Consider the following 26,279-nt stretch of genomic DNA (forward strand, 5'->3'; position numbering starts at 1 on the left):
TGCTTTTGGCAAATAAATGCTCTAAATTACAATATTTTTATTTGGAATTTGGGAAAAATGTAGTCAGTAGTTTATAGATTAAAACAAAAATGTTAATGTTACCCAAACACATACCTATAAATATTAAAACCAGAAAAACGGATAATTTTGCAGTGGTCTTTTAATTTTTTCCAGAGCTGTATATGTGTGCACGCATAACAGGCAAATCTAAAAAAGAAAAATTATAATAATCTGAAGTTTCTAAGTTTCATGTGTTGTATTCCCCAACAGAAATATTACCAGCTTCAGGTTTTAGTATGTAGTTTAGTTGTATCTTAATGGCAATGTCTGCAGGTATTGATATCTATTATAAGCAGGATCCAGTTTTTTCCCAAATCACAAGCAAAAAACCATCATGTCACATCATATTACTTGCTGCAACTGCATCCTTTTCTGAAGGTTCCTCCCTTTCTCACTCTTTTTTTTTACTCCTCATTATCAGGAAAAGAAGTGCCAGAGGGCAAATGTGGCAAGAAAACATTTTAAATGAATCATTAGGGCTAAGAGTGGAAGTGCCACAGAACTACAGATTCTGCTGAACTAAATCAGAACACTCCAACTGCTGCAGGGAAGCTAAGCACTATATGCAATATATGTGTGTATTTGTTATATATGTTTGAGCATGCGTGATATTTTCCATGAATAGGGTAGGACACAGCAGGATATGAAATTCTCAATACATTTTCAATAAAATGATAACTGAAAGGAGGTGCTTAACCTTTAGAAAATGTTTAATTATTATTCCTATTTTTTCCATTAAATGTTTTATAATTTTCTATGGGGGTTGGAATTTTTGCACCAGTTACTAAATTTACCTTGATTTCTGTGATTTTCTAGCAAATAACAATTAAGTCTATGTAACCAGGTTGCAAAATGTATAATTACACTAAATTTTTAAAATTATTAAACAAATTTAGATTTAATTTCAATAAGGAGGAAAGTGGTAACAGCATTATCAAAAAATGTCATATTGTTCTTTTATTTGTATTTATTTAATAGTTTATAATTGATTATTAAATTTAGTTTTAAAAATATGAAAAATATTTTTACTACAATAAGTTACATATCAGTTCAACAAATTATGTTTGTTTGTTTGTTGTTGGATCAGTCAAAGTCTAAAAATTAGGAGGACAAAATTTTCCTTTTTATGATCTGATCTGTTTAAAGCTTCTTTTTATGCAAGGTTAATCTTATGTTACATAATAGCTTATCTAACAGTAAACCGTTCCAATAAAAACATAAGATTTGTGCCTCTAGTGCCTTAAAAACGTAATGGGACATCACTGTGTACTGTGTTCATAAAAAAGTGCCATAAATACTGTATATATTGTAATAAACTCATGTTGAGATGTTCTCTGTGCTTTCTTATCACAGAGAGGGCACTGTTGCCACGGTGACTGCTGGATTTAGTGTGCTGAAATGCTCTAGGGCATGTGTTTATCTTTCCAGCCATGTGACAGCGGCAGGAGTCAAGAACCGAAGGTAGACTTTGGAACAGACAGGTTAGAAGAAACAGACTTACATCCTCATTGGTGGTCTGGTTGAGGGAGATCAAGTAGGTGTGGAAGCCAGTCAATCCTACCACAGACCAGAGGGTGAAAAAACACACCAGAACCTCCAACACAGTGCAACAGAGAGTCAAGGAAACAACATGCGCAAAAATATCCACAATATGTTAGAGGGAAAAAAAAGTGGACTTTGACATTTCTTTGTATAGCAATACAAAAGGTTTCTGAAAAGAAAAATGTGTGCTATGTGCCTGTTCAAATGTTATAAAAGTAGTAGCCTACACAAACACAATGTTTAGCTTATCATTTACAACATGGCAAGTTTATGAGGAGCTCATTTTGTTTTTAAATCTTTAGCAAGTTGCTCTGGAGCTCAAATGAAAGGATATGTTCCAGGGGTTTCTTTAATAGTACTCACAAATCCTGAGTCCACCGATCCTATAAAACACACAAAATTGTAACATTTATTTACATCATGCATTGTAAGCAGTAACTCACTGCATCAGAGCTCTCAGCATCTCGCTTTCTCTCTCCCATCATTACATGTTCAGAAGATTTTCGTACATCCACCCACACTCTGCCAGTGCTGAGAAGTTTGCTCTGTTCGTTTACATTCACCTTTTCAAACACAGTAGCTACATTTGCACTCAGCCTTGTCATCTGATTAAGGACTAATTTACCCAAAAATTAAAAATCCATAATTATTCACGGTCACAGGCTAGCAAACTCAAAAAAGAATAAAATACATACTATAAAAAGCATCATAGACTAGTCTATCTTCTTATACTATATATAAAGGTCACTTATACTATATATAAGACTTAATGTGAGAAACATAAAATGCAGGGTATTATTCACTAATGTATTAACCTACTCAGCAGCTCTCAGATTAAATATGACACCTGGTGAAGGGTTGGAATGATGACATTTGGTTATGTAATACTTGAAACCAATGACGTTTGATTTTTTTGATGTCCAGCCTGCAATTTAAACTTAAATACCCCTATTATGCTATTTTAAAGTGTCATAATATAGTTTTGGAGGTATCAAACAACAGGTTTACATCAAAGGCTAAATTCTTTTTGTCATAATATAAATTGCACATCACCACAATGTTCAATGATTCTCAAACGACTCGATGGATGAATCAGTCTCTCTAAATCTCTACTTTCTGCGAGCCTACTCTGCTCTGATTGGTCAGATGGCCCCGTCTGCTGTGATTGGTCAACCATATACAGCGTGTATTACATAAATAAATGGCCATTTATAACTGATCTTCAGCTCCGTCCGGAGGCTTCCTATTCCTAAAGCTCAGCGAAAGTACACACTGTAAAGATGATAACAGTCGGTTTTGAATGTTTACTGAATCTCTCATCTAAAGTGCATGGCAGTTGAGTGCACTATAAGCAAGGAGTGAAAGAAATGAAGTGATCCGCGAGGTAATGCCCTGACGTAATACACCATCGTAATACATGTCAGACAGCAGTTGCAGAAACTTTGTCACACATTTATTTGAGTGCTTTAGAAACAATCACAGCAACTTTAGTTTGTAATTATAGGCTTCCTCCACGCTAGCTTTAGTTTAATTGATGGTATATTGCAATATAAATATAGATTTGCTTTCCCATGGTTAACCATGTTTAAACTAACCATAAATCGTACAAATATCAAAAAGAAACGCATCAATAGTGTGCATTATTTTATGCATACTTTCTTTAACTCACCTTTTAAGACAATGATCATGTGCGTTTAGCGCCATCACTCGACAACATTTTTTTTCGTGACATTTCCTATGTAAAATGATGTATTGGTAATAGTTTTATTACCAATAGTTTATAGTTAATAGAGGATTTTAGGACTTTGTGTCGTGGGGAAATAATTTAAGTGTGTAACAATAGCAATTTTGACTGATTTTTAACCCTGTTTTGATTGTAAAGTAAATGGAGTCGAGGGGTCGATTTCATAGACTTCCACAGTGGGAGTCGGGAATCGGAGTTGACTCCAGAAAACCTGGAATTGAACACCCCTAATCTTTCCCCAGCTCCGTCTCTCTCTCTCTGTCTCTCTCTCAACTGGCAGTGAGTGCTGCAGCTGCTGCTCGCGCCTCACTAAACCACGCCCCCTCTGCACGTAATCTTATTTCAAATGCAAAGATGTCAGCCAATCACAACAGCTCAGAGACTCACAGTAGACACGCCCCTTGAAACAGAGCATTCCAGCCAGAGGGCTAACAGCAGTATAGAATAAGTGCCTTTTATTTATAAATTATGACATTTTTTTATGTAAAAACCATACTAACAATATAAGTACACCTCAGAAAACATTATAAAATAATTAAAAAAAACATGCCATGGGACCTTTAACAGACAATGTTTGGGGGGGTTCAAGTTTTCCCTGGTGTCAATATGCTAATATGCCAATTGTCTTGACGTCACAATGAAGAGGCTTGAGATTCAATTATTTAAAAAATGGTTTAATTGACTCTGAGTCAAGTCTTACTTTTGAGAGACAATAACTTTATATACGATGCACTTTCCGATTTAAAACTTTGCAGGACGTTTTCGTTTTACTGGATTGGAATGAGATGAAGGTGAGTTAATAATAGCATACGTTTTATTTTTTGGCTAACTATTCCTTTAACCTCTAAGATCCTATGTGCCGCCGGTGTCGTGACAAATCCTGTCCGCCTATGAAATTGTGTCCGCTGGTAGAGGTTTTAAATGCCTGATCAAAAGTTGTTATACATGGTTCTGGACAAGCAATTGTTTAAAAATAAACTGTGAATTAATTGCCATACTAAGTACACACAAAACATTTATTTGAAATATGTAATTGATTGCTATAATGGGAGGGAGCAAAAACATGTTCTGAATTATTTTGACTGATAAACTAAGTACCAATACAAAATCATGACAGTAATATACCTATAATGTAAATAATAATAAATAAATAAAAACAGCAATATACAGAACAGGTGCACAAAATAAATAGATTATATACAACATATGCGTATATATCTTATATACTTATATAAGCACTTATAGCTTCAGTTATATACTACTAGTATATGAAACATGATTTGTAAGACATGATTTGTGAGGATCTCACGGTCCTCAATTGAAATCAAATCAAAGGCCGGTTGAAAGAGGTGGTGCATATCTTAACCTATGAAATAGAACAATAATTGCCAAGTAAACCTTTAAATACAGCACTAAATAAATACTTAAATACTTTTACAATCAGATTAAAATGTACCTGGTGTGTAGCAATACAACTCTCTCAACCTGATGAGAAGAAAGCTTTCTAGGCATATTTTTAGATTCTGTATAGAAACGCAAACATGCTAATATTATTAATATAATATTAACATATTGGGTTGGAGTTACCTACTGTGTCTACAATAGAAGAGACTGATTACTGGTAACTGATAATAATTAAATGAGATTAAATTATTTTAATTAATAGGCCAGACATCGAAAACAGTAAAAGCTTGTTTTAAAAACAATGAAAAATAAAAACCTTGTGTATATTTTATATTTTACCTGCATACAGGGAGTGCAGAATTATTAGGCAAATGAGTATTTTGACCACATCATCCTCGTTATGCATGTTGTCTTACTCCAAGCTGTAAAGGCTGGAAAGCCTACTACCAATTAAGCATATTAGGTGATGTGCATCTCTATAATGAGAAGGGGTGTGGTCTAATGACTTCAACACCCTATATCAGGTGTGCATATTATTAGGCAACTTCCTTTCCTTTGGCAAAATGGGTCAAAAGAAGGACTTGACAGGCTCAGAAAAGTCAAAAATAGTGAGATATATTGCAGAGGGATGCAGCAGTCTTAAAATAGCCAAGCTTCTGAAGCGTGATCATCGAACAATCAAGCGTTTCATTCAAAATAGTCAACAGGGTCGCAAGAAGCGTGTGGAAAAACCAAGGCGCAAAATAACTGCCCGTGAACTGAGAAAAGTCAAGCGTGCAGCTGCCAAGATGCCACTCGCCACCAGTTTGGCCATATTTCAGAGCTGCAACATCACTGGAGTGCCCAAAAGCACAAGGTGTGCAATACTCAGAGACATGGCCAAGGTAAGAAAGGCAGAAAGTCGACCACCACTGAACAAGACACACAAGCTGAAACGTCAAGACTGGGCCAAGAAATATCTCAAGACTGATTTTTCTAAGGTTTTATGGACTGATGAAATGAGAGCGAGTCTTGATGGGCCAGATGGATGGGCCCGTGGCTGGATTGGTAAAGGGCAGAGAGCTCCAGTCCGACTCAGACGCCAGCAAGGTGGAGGTGAAGTACTGGTTTGGGCTGGTATCATCAAAGATGAGCTTGTGGGGCCTTTTCGGGTTGAGGATGGAGTCAAGCTCAACTCCCAGTCCTACTGCCAGTTTCTGGAAGACACCTTCTTCAAGCAGTGGTACAGGAAGAAGTCTGCATCCTTCAAGAAAAACATGATTTGGGACAATGCTCCATCACACGCGTCCAAGTACTCCACAGCGTGGCTGGCAAGAAAGGGTATAAAAGAAGAAAATCTAATGATATGGCCTCCTTGTTCACCTGATCTGAACCCCTTTGAGAACCTGTGGTCCATCATCAAATATGCAATTTACAAGGAGGGAAAACAGTACACCTCTCTGAACAGTGTCTGGGAGGCTATGGTTGCTGCTGCACACAATTTTGATGGTGAACAGATCAAAACACTGACAGAATCCATGGATGGCAGGCTTTTGAGTGTCCTTGCAAAGAAAGGTGGCTATATTGGTCACTGATTTGTTTTTGTTTGGTTTTTGAATGTCAGAAATGTATATTTGTGAATGTTGAGATGTTATATTGGTTTCACTGGTAAAAATAAATAATTGAAATGGGTATAAATTTGTTTTTTGTTAAGTTGCCTAATAATTATGCACAGTAATAGTCACCCGCACACACAGATATCCCCCTAAAATAGCTAAAACTAAAAACTTCCTAAAATATTCAGCTTTGATATTAATGAGTTTTTTGTGTTCATTGAGAACATGGTTGTTGTTCAATAATAAAATTAATCCTCAAAAATACAATTTGCCTAATAATTCTGCACTCCCTGTACATACATAAATACACAATATTTTATTTTTCATTATGTTTTTCAAAGCCAGCTTTTACTGTTCTCAAATTGATTTTCGTTATGTATATATTTGTGTATTTCAAGTGGGAATAAAGTGACAGGCCTCACTCTTCAGAGAGTCAAAAATAGAAACATGCAACATGTGCTCTCAGTGTACATATCTTTATGCATTATAATAAGAGAGATCTTGTTTTGGGTTGCGATGTGCCACATGGATCCACTGTCTGCATAATGTGTGGGTATGTGCTTTCTTTGACAAGACTCATAAGTTTCTCGTTGCTATGGCACCATTCACACAACAAGCAGCTTTTCAAATGAGACATTTTGTTTAAAGCACATGTAATGCACTAAATGGACATTTCTTTCAGAGTCACACTCTGTTACCGCTCTATTATCTTACCACACTTTCAAAATCTGCAGTTTGACAGAAGTTATACAGACTAAAATCTGTGCATGTAAACAGCATCATAAAAATCAAATTACAGATTATATCTCAAAATGAATGACAGTTGTGGTGTGTTTTACTTTGATATTAAGCGAACTATCCAGTCAGTTATGTGAATTCTGCTGCTCTCTCACCCTTGCAGTATATGATGCACTTTCAGAAGAGGAAGATCAAAGAAAGGAAAGAGAGCAGACATTTACAAGAGCATAGTGCCTCTTCCAATATCCAGAGCGCCCCCAGACTGAACCACGCCTGAGAGAACAGCATTCGCGTAAATATTGAGTGTTGCTTAAAGGCACTCGTTTTCCCAGAAACCTGGATCATTAAACCGGTGTACCGTCTGTGCATTTTAAATGGTTATCGATAACATGAAAATTTAATTTGCTCTTTCAAATAATCTGATTTTGTATGCCTACATTAAAGATACACGTGCGTACATATACACTCACACACACATTTTCTTGCTGTGATACTTACGTAGAACCACATGGACAATGTCAAAGGCGAAGATATAGATGGTGAGCAGAGACAGTGAGAGTGTAAACAGGTAAAAATATCGGTAATTCCTCTTTCCTACGCAGTTTCCGACCCAGGGACAATGATGGTCAAACCGATCTGAGGGAAAGACACACAGAACCTTGAGTCTTTACAAACGAACCGTCTTATAATAATTTGTAAAAGTCAGTTTCTACATTCTAACAGTAATAGCTGCGACAGACAGGTATTTTTAGCTGGAGATGGTACCCAAACAAGAGATTGTGTGTGTGTGTGTGTGTGTGTGTGTGTGTGTGTGTGTGTGTGTGTGTGTGTGTGTGTGTGTGTGTGTGTGTGTGTGTCTGTGTGTGTGTGTGTCTGTGTGTCTGTGTGTCTGTGTGTCTGTGTGTGTGTGTGTGTGTGTGTGTGTGTGTGTGTGTGTGTGTGTGTGTGTGTGTGTGTGTGTGTGTGTGTGTGTGTGTGTGTGTGTGTGTGTGTGTGTGTGTGTGTTTTGCAGGTGCAGTCCGCCCAACAAATAGCCCTGTGTTCAGGATGACTGTGCAAAGAGATCAAAAATGAGCCATCGGTGAACTCTCTTATATCAGCTTATGTATCTCACTAACCTTGCAATATGTGTGTGAGTGAGTAAGTGACTCATCTTTCAACAATTCACTATTATCCTGGAGTGTCAAATGGCACGTGTGTATGCAACTATATCAAAGGTAAGAATTATTGTGTGTATACATAGTAATAAAGATAAAATTGTATATAAAAATAACATTCTGACAAACCAATGCAACTGCAGCAAATTATTTGTATGGATACAAAAATTATAAAGTTAATGAAACTAAGGCAGTGTCTCCTCAATAAAAACTGAATGAGAAAATCAATATTACAAAAAAAAAAAAAAACACAAATATTACAAAATGTGATTATAAAAATTAGTGACTTACACTTTTAAATAAGTAACAGTTAACTCCACAGTAAGCATGGACATACATTTACATTTAATACATTAAAAAAAGCACATTTTGGAAAAAACGCACTTCTCAAAAAGTCAAAAAAGTACAAAAGGTTAAGGTTTCAAACACTTACCCACACAGTTGTCACAGATGCTGCAGTGAGAAGCACGAGGGGGTCTGAAGATCTTGCAGGTGTAGCAGTACTTCAGCTTGACGATCTGGTTGTTAATTTGCACATTCTTGATGCGAGGCGGAGGCCGCTGTCCAGCCAAGACATTCCCATTGGCCGCTTCTGAAAGAGATGGGTAGAAACAATAAACATGGCAACCAAGCTCTCCATATGAATGACGCTGAGCACAGCCACTGGAAGAGGACTCACAGGACTCAATGGCACTCCAGGTAGTATGACTCAATGACACAAGACACAGAAAACACACCAATAAATTAGAGCCATGAATTTGAGATTATGTGTGTGGATTTGTGACGAGAGGTGACACCCTCAAATACAAAAGTTATTTATGTTGCTGGTATGATAAAGCATAATTATTTTTGCACTAAAGTTGAATGTTACGCTGAGTGAGAATAGAATCCTCTTCTTAGAGAAATGATTTACCAGCCAAATGCATGAATTTAAAAAAGGATTTCAAAAGGAAATTAAAGCTGCAAGCAACAATGAAAGGGCCCTCGCACCTGTGCCACCACCACCCAGTGGCTTTAGGAAAACAGAGAACAGAGCACAATGGGCAATATGCATATAAGTATATAAAAATATGAGGACTACGCAAGTCATTTTGTATTTGCCACACTTCCTGCTACCAGCTGGTGGCGCTATAACTATAACACAATTTTGGCGCGTAGCTGTCTTCAGGCCAGGGCACTTATCAAACATGAAGTTTGAGACTGATGGGACATTGTATACTTGAGTTACAATTACTTTCCGTTTCATGTCAAAACATCAATTCTTCACTTAATTCTGAAATCCAGCCTGGATGCCAGCTGAACTCAGCCCCGCCCACAACATTTGAGCTTGGGCAGTTCTGAAGGGACTTGATCCACAAGTAATTATGCCCGAACAGAAACTGTTTTGACCAATGAAATTGTCAGGGCGGGCTTTAGACAATGATGGATAGATGATCAACAGTAACGTAAACATCCAAAAAGTTAAATTAAAAAAATAGATATTTTCACATGACTGGTGCACCCCCACACAATGATAACTGTCTTGAACAGTGCTTTGGTTAAATTGGTTCTAATCATAAATGGAGAATTTGTTCATATATGCATTCACCTTCTAGCCTGACAAGCCAGACCCCACATCAAGATATTTGGTCTGAAAACTCACCATAGACAGGGCTCAATCCGAGGGGCGGGATAAACGGTTGTCTTTCAAACTCCCTCTGCTCGCGATAGGATAGCGCTACAACCAACCAGAGCAACGAAGGTGAAGCAGAGCTCGTTGATAGATTAAACATTCGCCGCATCCGGTCGGCAAAACTCCGAACACAAACTTCCCTTTTTAAGAATGACTTCAGTGCCGTTTTTTGTTCTTTTCTCAGAGAAAAGCTTAACTCCAAGTCTTCCAGAGTCGCGGTCAAAGCTGATTTGAAAGACCGCCGCCGTTCGCCAGTTTCTGTTATTACTAGAGGCACGCAAACGCAACTCGGCCGTCATCATTATGGCCCCGCCCACCGACTCTAAACACGATGTGATTGGCCCGACAAGAGTTTGGCGTTTACAGCTCAGAAGGGTATTGAGATTTGCTAGACGACACTTGCAGGCAGATTAGATTTGCTGCCGCTAGGGTACGTCTAGATTTCTAGGCTATTCCCCTTCACTACTTCTCTCAGAAATGATAATCATGTTGGGAAGTACTCTGTGTATGCTTAAACTCTTTCTTTTTTACAACACCGGCAAAGATTGTTTATTCCAGCGTGCGTGCAGACAGGGTTGCCAAGTTTTTACAACAAAACCCGCCAACTACTAGCCCAAAACAATAGCTTCTCAGGGGGGTTCTCCGGAAAAGAAAGGCTTTGGGGATAAAATGTGTGTTATTTTGGCAAGGTTGTCTGCTAAAATTCACATTCCTGGGTCTATATATCACATAATTGAGGTCGCTTCAACCCGCGGACATGGAAAACAACCCTCGGGAAAACAGCAGACTTGGCAACACTGTGCAATTAAGTTCTGTTGACGTTTGATAACTAACATTATGCGTCGCTCCGTTGCTCTGATTGGTTGTAGGTCTATCCATTTGATGTCTTTCCTGGTTCGGTTGAAACACGCCCCATAATCACAGCCCAATGGAGCAGTATCAGACTCATATTCTGACTAGAATTGAGTATGACAATGTCAGGCTATCTGAAACCCATATCAGACTTACATTTTTACCACTTCTAACGCGTCTGCAAAGTTTCATGAGTTTGAGCATGTGTAGGCCCTCAAATGATAGGCCAAGCAATTACAATAGGGTCCTCACACCATCGGTACTAGGGCCCTAATTATTAGAAAACATGAAAGGGTTAAGCCAGTCATTATTACAAAATTAACCTTTACGAGTGATCAAGACCAAATATACATATACTATACTATTGATTTAAATGATCATAATTTGATTTTGTGAGAAGAAAGATGGAGCTAGCACACAAAAAGGTAGCAACGGTTAAATTTAGTGATCATAATGCAAAAATATTTGACCACAAAATGATGCAATTGACCAAAGCAAAAGTCATGTAACAAATTCTGGGGTATACATATAAAAATAAAATATTTTCAAAAATAAAATAATAAAAATAAAAGCTTTTTCATAATTTCTCGTCTCCTTGGATCTGAATGCTATGAATGCAGATCCAGATCATTTAAGAATGTCATATTTTCTACTTCGTTTCCTACCCTTTATTTGCATTTGCATTTTGCCCAGAATTACTCATTTTCATCCTTTCTGATAGTGACAATAATGAAGGCAAAGCACTTTGTTTACAGGACAAGACTCAAACTTATTGCAGTAGAAAAAGGTAATTTCCTTACATTTGTCAACTCTGTACTTTTATACTCCAGGGAAGCAGCTGTATTAGCATGTGTTTAGGAGTCAGAACACAGCTGCCTTCCATATAATCCACATGCCAGGGTTGGCTAAAACGGCACATCCATACTTGCATCTGATCCAGCATTAGACAATTTTAATCAGCCACACAGACAAAATAGCTCTAAAAATAGCATATTAAAGCTGGGATGCTGAAATGGAGCAGAGACGGCAGAGGAAATTTGTAGAAATCAATCTTTGCCCTGCCCTGTTGCAGTACTCAAACAAAACTGCCCTGTTTTAAGAGGCTACAGTTGAATCAATACACACATTTTGGCTTTGTACGATAGCAATCTCAAATAAACAAAAAAACACATTTCGGCACATTCAGCAATTCAATGTCAATAATTTTAGAAGATTCTTTTTTTGTTGGTGTTAATCTGATAATGAATTAATTTTTTTATTTTTTAATTTAATTAATTTTTTTTAATGTTTATTTATTTATTTATTTATTCCAGCAATAATAAAATATGACTTTCCACTACTTTCTACAAAAATGTATCTGTCACCTCATTATACAAAATATTTTATGTATATTTTATATTAGCTGAAATTTGATAAATTTCACTTAAATTACTGACTTTTACTTAAATTACAGAATTAAAAATTTAGAATTGTTTATAATAATAATAATAATAATAATAATAATAATAATAATAATAATAATAATAATAATAGGACTGTCAATCGTTAAAAAAAAATAGTGGGGTGAATTCAGGGTGATTGGGACACTTTTTGCCATTGAGATTACTTGGAAAAAGCGTCCCACTCACCCTGAATTCACATTTGTTGACAGCGGGGGGCCTTGGGGTCAAAGAGGTTAAAAACCACTCATTTAGGGACAATGTATTATGCTTTTATGCCTGAATTTGCAATATAATATTATCATAGTGCTGTACATTTTTTTAACCATTTAATCTCTTTAATACCATACAACACAATCATATTCGAAAGAGCTGAAGAACAATTCTAGATGTGAACAGATTCCACTGAAAATAGGTGTTCCTGTATATTTAATACAAGAGGATACTGCAGGTTATCAGGGGAATAGTCAAAGGAAATTATGTCCTGGTTTAGTGAACATCAGTAATAACAAATGCTGCACCACCCCAAGGCACGTCTGAGCGTTAGCCACGGTATAAAAGAGAAACCAGGGAGGGGAATTGGGACAAGGGAGGTGAAACACAGAGATGTGTGAGGTGATGAGTTGATCTTTACTGTAGCTCAGGTCTTGTAATCAGTACAGGGAACGGTGATACACTGGTGACTGAACTAAAGAAGGCACTATTCCCACAACCAAAAATCCCTTAAAGTGAAAATATCAAGATAACAGCAGCAAGTTAATCTAATCTAATTGCATTTAATTAGTCAGACGCAATGATGTTAACCTTTGTGACATTCAAAATTAGGACAAGTTTGCAAAAACTATAAATACACATTAATTCATTATTATAGTCCTATTTTATGAAAATGTATATTTTTGCTGCAGGGTAAATGGGTATTTGTCTTTTTTAATAAATTCCAATGGGCGTTTGAATTCACTTTATTCACTATGGAAGAGGACCAAGAAAGGTTTAAGACAATTTCTTTCACCCTTTAAAAATTAATGTTTGAGCAGATACTTTAAGTTCAAGAAAAATCCTTTGCCATTTAAAACAAAAAGACAAGACAAATGTCTCTGGTAAGCCCTAGGATTTAAATAAGCCTCAACAGTTTCTGCCAAACACCCCTGCAAGAGATATCTAACTTTCACTCAGTATAGTGATAACCCTGGTTTCTGTTCAAGACAGTTACCATTGTGTGGGTGTGCACCAGTCATGTGAAGAATATCTATTTTTTATTTTACTTTTTGTGCCTTTATTGAATACTGAAGTGAAGAAAAACAGGAAAGTGTAGAGGGAGAGAGAGACAGGAATGGGGTTGGATCAGACTCAAACTTTCCTGGAGCAACCTCAAATCCACTGTAGCTGTGAAATCTCACTTGTTGTGCACATTCAGAATTGTGTGAGAGGATTTAAGAAACTCGGGAGAACAAATAATGTCAAAATTGGTGTGATGCATTCTGATGTGACAAGATGAATGTATACGTGTACAAATTTGAGTAGTTACATTTAAGGTAAAGTTTTCAGTGAACTGTAACTGCATTTGACTGCAGTGACTGCTTTTATTTTAAAGGGTTAGTTCACCCAAAAATGAAATTGATTTCATTAATGACTCACCCTAATGTCGTTCCACACCCGTAAGACCTTTGGCGCTTCAGAACTGCTGAAATCACGTGACATTGGCGACCCAAATCAATGATCAATTCCCTGATTCATTAGCCGTTTGATTCTTTTTGGAGGCACATGGAGGAGAAGACAATGCTGAATAAAATCGTAGTTTTTGATATTTTTGGACCAAAATGTATTTTCGATGCTTCAAGAGACTCTAATCAACCAACTGATTTCACCTATGGAGTACTTTGATGATGTTTTTATTAGCTTTCTGGACATGGACAGTAAAGTGGGCATTGACTGCATTATGCTCTGGGACTAAAATATAAAATATCTTAAACTGTGTTCCGATGATGAACGGAGGTCTTACAGGTGTGGAACGACATTAGGGTGAGTCAGTAATGACATCAACTTCATTTTTGGGTGAACTAACTGTAACCCTTTAAGTCCTTCCTGGTGCTTGAAAGGCAGTGTCTTGAATGTGTAAGGTTTTTTGTCTGTGGCATATGGTATTTTTATTTAAAGGAATTAAATAATTAAAAGAAATGTAAGGGATTTAAGGAAAGAAGACCAATAAAAGAAACAGACATTTGATTTGCTGGGCCATCTCAATCATTTCAACATTGACGAGTACTGTTATAGTTTGCTGAGGCAGACCAGCCTAAAAAACAAAAAAAAAAAACTAACTTTTTGTCATCCAAACAACAAACAGACCAGTGCATAATAGAGTGCAGCAGAGAAGCATCAAGAACATCAAATATTGGGAGGGGGCAATTTGACCCTTTCTAATAACTGAGGGAAGGGAATTTATGGTGCTTAGTCACTGCCTCCTAGTATTGTATGGAAAAACATTAGCGTGAACATGTTATTTTATCCTTGACAGATGAAAGAAAGTCCTACAACTTGTATGACTTTCTTACCTCTGTCAAGGACAAAATAACATGTTCATGCTACTGTTTTTCCATACAATATAGGAGACAGTCAAAGATTTTTGTGAAGACTTATTCCATAAATGCATATCTAACAATGAAATTGTAGTCAAAATACATCTTTGAGCACCCTAGTTAAACTGTTCTTCAATATCTGAGGTTATATATCGTCCATTAAGCTTGAAGTTAAGAAGAACACAATGTTTCCCAGATGAACTCAGAGTTCATGGTCCAACGCACTCAGCTTTATAATTGCAAAACAAAACAATAAATTAATAAACAGGCCTGGGCTTACAACGTCCCAATTACGCCAAACGCCTGCTACACTATTCATGTTCTTCCCCTCACTGGGTCAAAACAGCCGCAGATGGCACTGATGGCACAAACTATGGCATTAAACCTCAAATCCCCTTCCCCTGAACTCAGTCAGCCTCTCACTCACCGATCTCCATCTCAATGAAGTTGGCCTCCTCCGGCAATGCCCGTGGCAGAACCCCTGGGTCACTAAAGCTGGTTCTGAGCAGCATGGCCATTACGAAGACGAAGAGCAACACTGCAAAGACAGGGATGGCCGGAGACAGGTGCACTGCCAGGTACGGGCACCTGTACGGGACAAGAAAACAAGCAGGGTTACAAAAGATGAAGGAGAATATGAAACAAACAGCACAGAGGTGTAATGAGCATACAAAGCAAAACAGCTATATCTCTATATTTTCAAAAAGTAAAGTGTGGGATGTTTGTGCTATTAACCCGACAGAAACCTTGGCTCAGCAAATGCTGTGAGTTTGGGGATGGGACTATCCATTTATCTAAAGCCAGGTGCACATTGTACAATTTATACTTATTTGCAACTTTTGTTAGTCAGACTGTACGAACATGATCCCAACTGTAAGCCACGTTACACTGTAGGATCTCACTTGTCACTAAATATCAGACTGTATGACAGTCAAGACATGTTAAAAATTTGTTTGTTTGTGTTTGTGTGTGTGTGTGTGCGTGTGCGTGTGCGTGTGCGTGTGCGTGTGTGTGTGTGTGTGTGAGCCTGTTTATGTGGTTTATGAGGACACAAATTTGTATAACTACATGGGTATTACACTGGTATTACACTATAAATGTGGTTTATGAGGACATATCAAATGTCCTCATAATTCAAATGGCCTTAAAAACATACTAAATGATGTTTTTTTGTGAAAGTAAAAATGCAGAATGTTTCCTGCTGGGTAGGTTTAGGGGCAGGGGCAGTGTAGGGGGATAGAAAATATGGTTTGTACAGTATAAAAACCATTACACCTATGGAGAGTCCCTGTAAACCACATAGACCAACGTGTGTGTGTGTGTGTGTGTGTGTGTGTGTGTGTGTGTGTGTGTGTGTGTGTGTGTGTGTGTGTGTGTGTAGCAAGTGGTGGTTTGTGGTTGTCACATTAATTGCAGCATAAATTGAAATGCTCCTATTGGTTTTTGATTTGACGGTTGTTGTAGGAGATATCGCACTGGATGACTGAGCCTCAAAACTTCTGAGACTGCCTGAATTTCGTCGCAGGTAAAATTTGATCACAATCGTTGCTAGTTTGACGATCAAAGACTACAGATTTTAATCGAGGATACCTTTTATGATTTACAAAATGTGTGTCAGACTGCTAAATCATGACCAAAATCGCACAGCGTTCACCGGGTTTTACTTCAAAAGAAGATGAGGGTGTGTTTGGGATAACTTTAATAATGCAATGTAATTTAATATTATCAAACCTACATAAGATAAGTTTATTATGATGAAGAAATTACACCATCCACATCACGTAAATGCTGCTAAGAGTTTTTTTCTTCCAAAAAGTAATTTGCACACATTAATTTCACTAAAGCAAATTGCAATGGATACATGAAGAGCTTCCATGAAAAAAAAAAAAAAAAAAAAAACATGTTTTAGGGTATAATGTTCTAAGAAAGTAAGAAATTTGTAAGAACTTGTAAGAAATGCTTTGCCATTTCTCCCTGAAATAAATGGGGAGATTATTGATGGGTTTGTAATATCTGTCTGGCTCAGTTCTTCCCTAAAGACGGTCTTTTTAAAGCCAACAATGAAGCAGTCAGGGTGGATGTTTACTATGACTGACTGTGCTTTCTCCATTTCTGTAGGCAGACAGCCATACAGCAATGAATTTGGTTGCGCCAATAAATTGCGGATGACTTGGATCCTGTTAAAGTGCCTCCCTTTGCTCAGCCTGCAGCAGATTGGTCGGCTCCACAGGCCACAGCATTGAGCTATTAATAGGGTCACCCTGGCTCTCCTCCACCCCTCTCTCCTGCAATCTAGACTTGCTATACTAAGATAATGTATGGCTAATACATCCCTATAATGGTATATCTCATCACAGGCACAGTACATTCATTCTCAGGGGGAAATTTGCTTCACTTAGCATTCTGCATGTGAAAAGGACTTTTTTACACCAACTAAAATACATTGAGACAGATTATATGACTATAGACAATACAATGCAACAATACAATACAAAGTACTAGATTTTTGTAATACAAACGTAAATGAATGAATGAATGTTAATGAAAACGTCCTTGTTAATCAAAAAGCTTTTATATATACCAGGCCCAGCAAACGATTGATTTCAGAATGTGTCTCACCTTGACATCATCATGTGGCGAAACACCACCTCTACAGAAAAATAAGCATGTCTAATTCGGTAGCCCCGCCCACCGACTCATGGAGCTGTTCGGATCATGCTAGCCAGTAGCAATAAACATGTCGAAGATAGCAAGATATTGCAATATTCCTGGTTGTGGAAGAACACAGTCGCTGCATAAGCATCCTTCGGATCTTATTATTAGGAATGTGAGGTTAAACTTTTTTTAAATTAAGTTCCATCTCATATGGGGAAGACATTTTTGTGTTCGCTTCATTTCACTGCAGAATCGTTTGTAAACAAGTCTCAGGTCGAGATGGATTTGCGGAAATATTAGATTAAAACAATACTGTTTCTTTTATATTGGATTCGACAGTAATGGTGCAACACACTTTCGTGAGTAAAACATGTTTTTTTATATGTGAAAATTTTGCATTGTTACAGATCATATTGATTACTGTGCCTTGCGAAAGTATTCGGCCCCCTTGAACTTTGCGACCTTTTGCCACATTTCAGGCTTTAAACATAAAAATATAAAACTGTAATTTTTTGAGAAGAATCAATAACAAGTGGGATCTTTCCACAGATTCTCGATTGGATTCAGGTCTGGACTTTGACTTGGCCATTCTAACACCTGGATATGTTTATTTTTGAACCATTCCATTGTAGATTTTGCTTTATGTTTTGGATCATTGTCTTGTTGGAAGACAAATCTCCGTCCCAGTCTCAGGTCTTTTGCAGACTCCATCAGGTTTTCTTCCAGAATGGTCCTGTATTTGGCTCCATTCATCTTCCCATCAATTTTAACCATCTTCCCTGTCCCTGCTGAAGAAAAGCATGCCCAAACCATGATGCTGCCACCACCATGTTTGACAGCGGGGATGGTGTGTTCAGGGTGATGAGCTTTTGCTTTTACGCCAAACATAACATTTAGCATTGTTGCCAAAAAGTTCAATTTTGGTTTCATCTGACCAGAGCACCTTCTTCCACATGTTTGGCAAACTTTAAACGACACTTTTTATGGATATCTTTAAGAAATGGCTTTCTTCTTGCCACTCTTCCAGAAAGGCCAGATTTGTGCAGTATACGACTGATTGTTGTCCTATGGACAGAGTCTCCCTCCTCTGCTGTAGATCTCTGCAGTTCATCCAGAGTGATCATGGGCCTCCTGTCTGCATCTCTGATCAGTCTTCTCCTTGTATGAGCTGAAAGTTTAGAGGGACGGCCAGGTCTTGGTAGATTTGAAGTGGTCTAATTCTCCTTTAATTTTAATATTATCACTTGCACAGTGCTCCTTGGGATGTTTAAAGCTTGGGAAATCTTTTTGTATCCAAATCCGGCTTTAAACTTCTCCACAACAGTATCTCGGACCTGTCTGGTGTGTTCCTTGTTCTACATGATGCTCTCTGCACTTTAAACGAACCTCTGAGACTATCACAGTGCAGGTGCATTTATACGGAGACTTGATTACACACAGGTGGATTCTATTTATCATAATTAGTCATTTAGGTCAACATTGGATCATTCAGAGATCAGAGATCTCACTGAACTTCTGGAGAGGGTTTGCTGCACTGAAAGTAAAGGGGCCGAATAATTTTGCACGGCCAATTTTTCAGTTTTTGATTTGTTAGAAAAGTTTGAAATATCCAATAAATTTCATTCCACTTCATGATTGTGTCCTATTTGTTTTTGATTCTTCACAAAAAATTACAGTTTTATATCTTTATTTTTGAAGCCTGAAATGTGGCAAAAGGTCTCAAAGTTCAAGGGGGCCGAATACTTTTGCAAGGCACTGTATATGTACGTGTCTAACAAGACATACCTTAGCACACTGTCACAGGCTGGAGAATCCTTTATTTGTTGGTTCATTGCGATTGGGGTCAGACTCTGACATGTATGGGCCAGGGCTCGCAAAGCTCAGCTCGACATCCCGAGGCTATGTGTTTTCCAGACGGGCTAACAAAATGTAAGCCTGTCGGTAGGCCGGTGAATTTTTAAAAGTGAAATCACATCAATTTCTTGACTTGATATTTGAAGAGCGCGCGTGTGTGTGTATGCTGTTCAGGCTTAGCCTATATCCACCAATCTGGCAGGTGAAGTAAAAAAAATTATAATATTCCAATCAATGGAAATAAAAGCGGTTGGGTGTTGGGGTAAGAGATAAATCATTGTGTTTTTGATAAATACGTTATGTGAATCATTCCTGTTGTCGCTTTCAAAACAATCTCTCATGTAAACTGACAGGGAAGTAGAAGCTCATTAGATATGCAAATATTCTCCAATCTGTGGCCGTTTACTTCTAGTGGCACACCCATCAAAATCGAGCATTCAGGAGAGAGTCTTAAAACCATAGACTGTAAAAAAAAAAAAAAAAAAACATGGACTTAGTGTCACCCATAGGATTCTAAAGTAGAGTTTTGAAGCGTAAAGTAGAGACGAGCTGGCCGTTCCCATCTTGGTAACGCATCATCGCGCGTCACGCCCAGATAACAGAAAATGGGCAAAGAGGCGGGATGTGGGCAGAGCTGAGGTGAAACGATGATTAACAGACAGTGGATAAATGGCTATCCACCTGTCAATCAAATTGGTAACGGCCTTAAAAAGGAATACTTCACCGCTTTTTCATATTAAACTATATTATTTGCTTAACTAAAACGAGTTGATACATACCTCTCTCATATAAATGCGTGCACTTAATCTCTCTGATGCGCGATGACAGTCTGATAACATTTAGTTTAGCCCACTAAGCCTAGTTCATTTACTATGGTACCAAAGAGAGATCAAGTTAGAAGCGAATAGTTGAATAGTTGAACGATCAAGTATGATGACATAAAATAAAACATGGTGCTTTTCTAAGCGGATTAAAAAGGAGAACTATAATGTATGACAGAATAGCACTTCTAAGAGTACTTCGACTCAGCGTAGTAAAAAGTCCTGGCTAAAACATCCTCCCTCACATCTCCCCCTCCCCCTTATTGACAGACTTTTTACTGCGCAACTCGTTTTAGTTAAGGGAATAACATAGTTTAATATGAAAAAGTGGTGAAGTATCCCTTTAATTATGCAGAACTTTAAGGCTTTATATAATGTAAACAAATAAGTTATAAAAAATAAAAAAATCACCCCCTCACAGTTGTGGGGGGTAAAATTAGCTGTATAGGCCAAAACCACAATTTGTACCAGGCTGAAAGTATGTTTTTTTTTCTGCTGTAAAGTTGGGCATTTTAACATAAGAGCTCAATGAGATTCTGCTCCCTTCTGGAGCCTGTCCCTAGTGGCCAGTCGAGGAATTGCAGTTTAAAGGTCCCGCTCTTTGCGTGTTTTCGAAGCTTTGATTATGTTTACAGTGTGCAATATAACATGAGTTCATGTTTCATGTGTAAAAAACAGTATTTTTCGCACAATTTACTTATCAGTACACCGCTGTTTCCTCTGTCCTAAAAACGGCCTGATGATTTCCTTGTTCTATGAAGTCCCTCCTTCAGAAATACGTAACGAGTTCTGATTGGGCCAGTGCTTCCCGTGTTGTGATTGGACAGCAGCTTAGCGCACTTTACCCGGAAAGGTCCCGCCTCTTACCATAACGGGGAGATGCAAGCGCTGAATGCGTGCTCTTCTCCACGTGGGAGAGCAACAAGACCACGCCCCCTATTTTGCGTGTTCTTGTGGGCGGAGGGATAGTCAACAAACGGTTCTAGTGACGTCATTACATCCCTGCACTTCCTGCTGTAGTCCAAACCGGCCGTTTGCTGTAGGCTTTGAAAGGGAACTTCTGTTAAATAAAATATCTCGCTTGGTATTGAACTTTGAGCTTTATAAATTTACAGGTATTTTTTATGCTCTAACAGCAACATTACACACTAACTAAAGTTTGAAAGATGGAATCGCGAAGAAGGGGACCTTCAAGTCACTTTCGTATTGGCTTCAACAGAAACTGGGGGAAGTTGCCGCTAACTCAAAACCAGTGTAGAAAAATAGCCTATTACTTATTCATTATGATGTTTTTGAATGTCAAAACCACACAAAAGTCATAAGTTGACCTCAGACAACAATATAAAAAAATAAAAAAGCCAGTTCATGACACCTTTAAGTTTTTTAACATTTCTATATAGCTTCAATTTACTTTTGTTTTAGTTTGAGTAATTTTAGTAATAAATAAGTAGATATTTTTTATATATTTTTTTTTTCAGTGGGATGCCATGGTTCAACCATTCTAATATTTAATAAGGTTTTTTGAAGTTGTAAATTTAACAATGATTATTAGAGAATGTTTTACAACAACAAGAAAAAACTATTTACTAGTCTCTCATGTCTAATTCAATGTATTATACTTGCCATTTCTTTATAGTTAATTGTCAAATTTACTAGCAGTTTTTAAGTGAATATTGTTCTACAAATTGTTTTCAGTGTATGTGTGTATATACACACACATCTAAACGTACTCTGATGGTAGAACAAACTTTAGTGTATATTTTCCAGATAATATTTTTGTCACAAGTCTTAGACACATTCATTCCCTGTAGTCTGCAAGGCAAAAATCTTACATCTGAATTGCTTAGAAAAGCAGTAGCCCATTTCTCCTCAACAACCCACATAGTTTGCTGCATCATTAATACAAACAGATTCACACACTGAAACTTTTAGAAGGCTAGACTTATCAAGCACAACTTATAATACAAAAGATACATAGAGTTATACAAACTATAATGTGCCAATCTAATCCTCTTACAATGCATACAGAACACCGGTTTAACCAGTCTACCAGTATATACTAGTCTGTGGGTTTGTCTCCTCACACGTCATACTGCTTTAGGACTATAGCACACAGTACAATAGATTGCAGCTGTAAGAAATTTTATCAACAGAAAGGTAATTTCCAGTCAGACTACATGTTACAAGTTGAGCAGTTTCACACACTGGCGTGTCAGCATACCAGAGCCATCAATGCACTGGTATTCTACCTGTGGGACGGGTCAGATTAGCATGATCCATTTTAAACTGTGGGACTGGAAAACGCAGAGCAAGAAAATCAGGAGCAGAGCTGGTCGATAAAACTTTCCACTGGCCAGATCCTGAGTAGAATGCTGCAGGAAAATCCATTTATTATCGTGAAAGCTATGATGGGTTGTTTGTGTTTGTTTGCGTGTGTGTGTGTGTGTGTGGCTGATGACTTCAATCTTGAACCTGTGCCATCATCAGTTCCTATCACAGCCATGAGCTTCCCGGACATTACCCATCATGCAGTGCTGGATGTGACTTCTCTCCCCATAATCAATACCAGAGACAAGCAGCTCCGATATTAAATATTCTGTTATTGCCACTACTGACACCAAAAGTTATTTAACAACCATAATTAGAATGAAACCTCCTCTATTAAAGCATATAAAAACAGCACGTATTGTGCCTCAATATGCATAATCAACAAAATCAACACAAATTCCCCATTCACAAACCATTTGACTACCATAATAAGAAAGTTCTGTAGCAGGATATTCAACAGCAAAAAAAAGGTATGATGTAATCAATTAAACCACAAAATGGGTGTTATATATACCACAATAGAGCTATAGACTATGAGAGTTTGCTAAATCTATTATCAATCAGTATCAGTGCAAGTTATTTTATTCCAATTCAAGGTTACAAAGAAAAAACATTGTTATGTCTGAAACAACAAACCAAATGAATAATTCACAATAGGACCAGAAACATGCATTACTAAAGTAAACGTGGACTTATATACAAGAAAATGGGGGACATTTACTGGGAGACTCATAAAAATGTTTTGCATTTAAATTATCTGCATATGTGCCACAAATAAAGTGAAAACAGATTATTTTTCACAGGTAAGACATTACGAAGCACAACTGCAGAGTTTTATGGCTGGCTTTATGGAATGGCTTATCTGTGTGTTTCTAAAATCAATAGAGCTGCTTCATCGGTCTGACTGGTCTCTAGGTGGAGATCAGTGGGGGCAGGGAGGCCTGACAATTATCATTACTGATAGCATTCAGCGCAAACATCCGGTACTCCATCGGAAAGGATAATGAGGGGAGAAAAAAGGCATATAATGGCTAAAAACAGCATGTAGATTCATTGTGGCCCAGTCAAATCTGAACAAATATGCTTTATATTTGATATATTAATGAGTTTGTGCAATGAGCCATTCCAAAAAAAAAAAAAAAAAAAATACGTACTAAAATAATGATACGTACTAATGTACTAAAATACCTTTTCTATATTATTATATTTTAAAAGGTAATTTATTATTGAATTGTTCAGTGACATGATCCTTCAGAAATATTTGTGTGTGTGTGTGTGTGTGTGTGTGTGTGTGTGTGTCTCTAATGCAAGACACAAATTACTATAAATACAATAGTGTCCCCCATAATTCACAATGTGACTATTCCCCGGTTCCAAAGAAAAGGTTTAAACCTAGTCCCAGATTAAAATGCGATTTTAAATAAAAGTAACTTGCACTGACATATCTTAAAATATGTCAGTGCTATTATTTTGTTTCAAGAAGACGAACACAAGTAATGTTTTTTTTCTAATGCATGTTCATAAAAGCTGCCTTAATTAATTGCTTTAATTAATGTCCTAATTTAAGTAAGGCCTAATCCTGGTTTAATCTAAGCCCCATCTGTGAAACCGGGCCTATATTCCTTATTTTAAACTTCATCATACAATTACCTGTTCTATTCTTGACTCTGATGTGGAAACAAGCTTTCACAACAGATGAACCAAAAACTGAGAAAAAGATTTTCTACTTCTAAGGATGGAAACATGCATTGATGTATAAAAAAATTAAATCAAAAAGTAAGTCAAAATCTTAAGGAGTGAATGATCCTGCAAGTCCTGGGAAAACAAGCAAAATGCAAATAATCACCTCATTCTACTGAATTTTGCATTGCAAAACTTGACGATATGATATTAAAACAGTATGCAATAACAGAGCTAAAGTGGGGAAAGTTTTGCACACCCCCGGAAGAGAAGACAATGCTGAATAAAATCGTAGTATTTTTTGTGATTTTTGGACCAAAATGTATTTTCGATGCTTCAAGAGATTCTAATGAACTGACTGATGTCACATATGGACTACTTTGATGATGTTTTTATTAGCTTTCTGGACATGGACAGTATAGTGTGCATTCACCTGGATTTGCTCTCGGACTAAATATAAAATATCTAAAACTGTATTCTGAAGATGAACGGAGGTCTTACGGGTGTGTAATGACATTAGGGTGAGTCATTAATGACATGAATTTCATTTTTAGGTGAGCTAACCCTTTAAGATATCAGGCCAATTCCCACTTGCTAGTGGTTCTTCCTTTCAGCCAATGGTGGATTTCACAGAATGAAGATTTTTCACAGAATTTCAAGGCTTCACAATCAACTCTAATCTCACTGCTCTAAAGCTGATATCTAAACAGAGGATGAACATACATGTATGTAACCTGCACAGTCTTGTTTATATGACCAAACGTTTAAAAGTGTAAAGACTTTCAGCAAACAGCGAGACCTTCTCTTCAAGATGAAAGAACAAAAGACAAAGATCTTTAGAAAAAAAACTGTGCAAAGTAAAACACAGCTAATCAGTCTTCTGCTTTAAACTCAGCCTGTCCAGACACAGAACACAATAATGTGAGCATTCTGGAACTCAATAAAACATTCACTGTAAATACAGTATAGCTGGAAGCAAATTGTTTCCATAAATACTGTCTGTCTCTTCTGGAACCTCATGGTAGGTATTAAATAAAAGATAAATTGCACAAAAAATACATGAAGTGCACTACTGAAACTGATGACCCAAGATCTCATTAGAGACCATATGAATAACCTCAAATTATATTTATTGTCAAACCTAATGTCAATTCCATTCTATAGAGAAGAAATTCAGTTTTTGAGCTGGTTACAGGCAATGGCTGTTTATCAAAAATGACGGATGAACTAACATGGTAAGTGCCAAAAAAAAAAAAAAAAAAACATTCAAGTTCTTCTATTAGCTTATCATTGTAAGAAACTATTTGGAATCACACTATTGCACTCAGCCCAGTTTCTATGCTAATATGTCTGCCCCCCCGAGGGGAGCCGAACATGGCGTGCAGTGAAACCCTACAGGAGCAAGCAGCTCCATACATGACTGCGAGTTTCTGATTAAGAGAAGGGAATAATTTCCTGTATGCTGATGATCAAGCCTAATGGAGGAGCACATCACTAGAGTCTCAGGAAACACTGACCACAGACGACACAGTCCACAAAAGGGAGCCCATATCCACCCAACAGAGCGCACTCACATCCAGCTTTATCAACAATGGACAGCAATCTACAATCGTCCAAATGTGTTTCAGTAACAAAGATGACACAGCTCTTAATTGTTTCCCATCCATCAACAGGCAAAGGATCTCATACAGTTTGAAAATATAACAGTACATTCTTTCATTAGCAGATTTGCTTTTAGATATAGCATCTATATCCTAAACATTATTTTAGGGTCCTTTTAGAGTTCGAGATCTCTAAAGATTCCAAAAAGGTTCATATACATTTAGAGGTTAAATGTATGTACATTTATAATGCTATACTTCATATTATATTATATTTTCATCAAATTAGTGGTTGTAGGAGTGACAGTCAAAATGACATCTTTCTCTGACTCCCATTATCAATCCCTCTCAATTTATTTTACTCTTTTTGAAAGTTGTGAAAACACTGTTGTGGAGTTTTTCTTTTGCTTTTGAACAAATGGTTCTTTTTGGAATGGAATGTGCTTCCTCTGCCCATCAGAAATGCACCAACGTCGGGTCATTTTAAAAAGTTGATTAAGACACATTTGTTTAAAACATTTGTTTTTATTTAACCATTTGTTGTATTGCTATAGTTGTTTTTAT

General features: G+C 37.2%; 1 protein-coding gene across 2 annotated transcripts in view; it reads right to left on the reverse strand.

Moving 5' to 3' along the window:
- zdhhc9 (zinc finger DHHC-type palmitoyltransferase 9) overlaps positions 1 to 26,279 on the reverse strand; it is a 34,708-nt gene that overhangs the window by 5,250 nt on the left and 3,179 nt on the right. For both annotated transcript variants that reach the window (XM_067457534.1, XM_067457535.1), the window contains 5 exons: positions 15,204 to 15,364; positions 8,674 to 8,832; positions 7,582 to 7,719; positions 1,937 to 1,985; positions 1,562 to 1,664 (listed from right to left, as the gene is read on the reverse strand). In XM_067457534.1, coding sequence (XP_067313635.1) covers positions 1,562 to 1,664; positions 1,937 to 1,985; positions 7,582 to 7,719; positions 8,674 to 8,832; positions 15,204 to 15,364 — 610 coding nt within the window. The remainder of the gene's footprint in view (positions 1 to 1,561; positions 1,665 to 1,936; positions 1,986 to 7,581; positions 7,720 to 8,673; positions 8,833 to 15,203; positions 15,365 to 26,279) is intronic.

This window comes from Pseudorasbora parva, chromosome 11 (assembly GCF_024679245.1).
Source record: "Pseudorasbora parva isolate DD20220531a chromosome 11, ASM2467924v1, whole genome shotgun sequence".
NCBI classification, from domain to species: domain Eukaryota; kingdom Metazoa; phylum Chordata; class Actinopteri; order Cypriniformes; family Gobionidae; genus Pseudorasbora; species Pseudorasbora parva.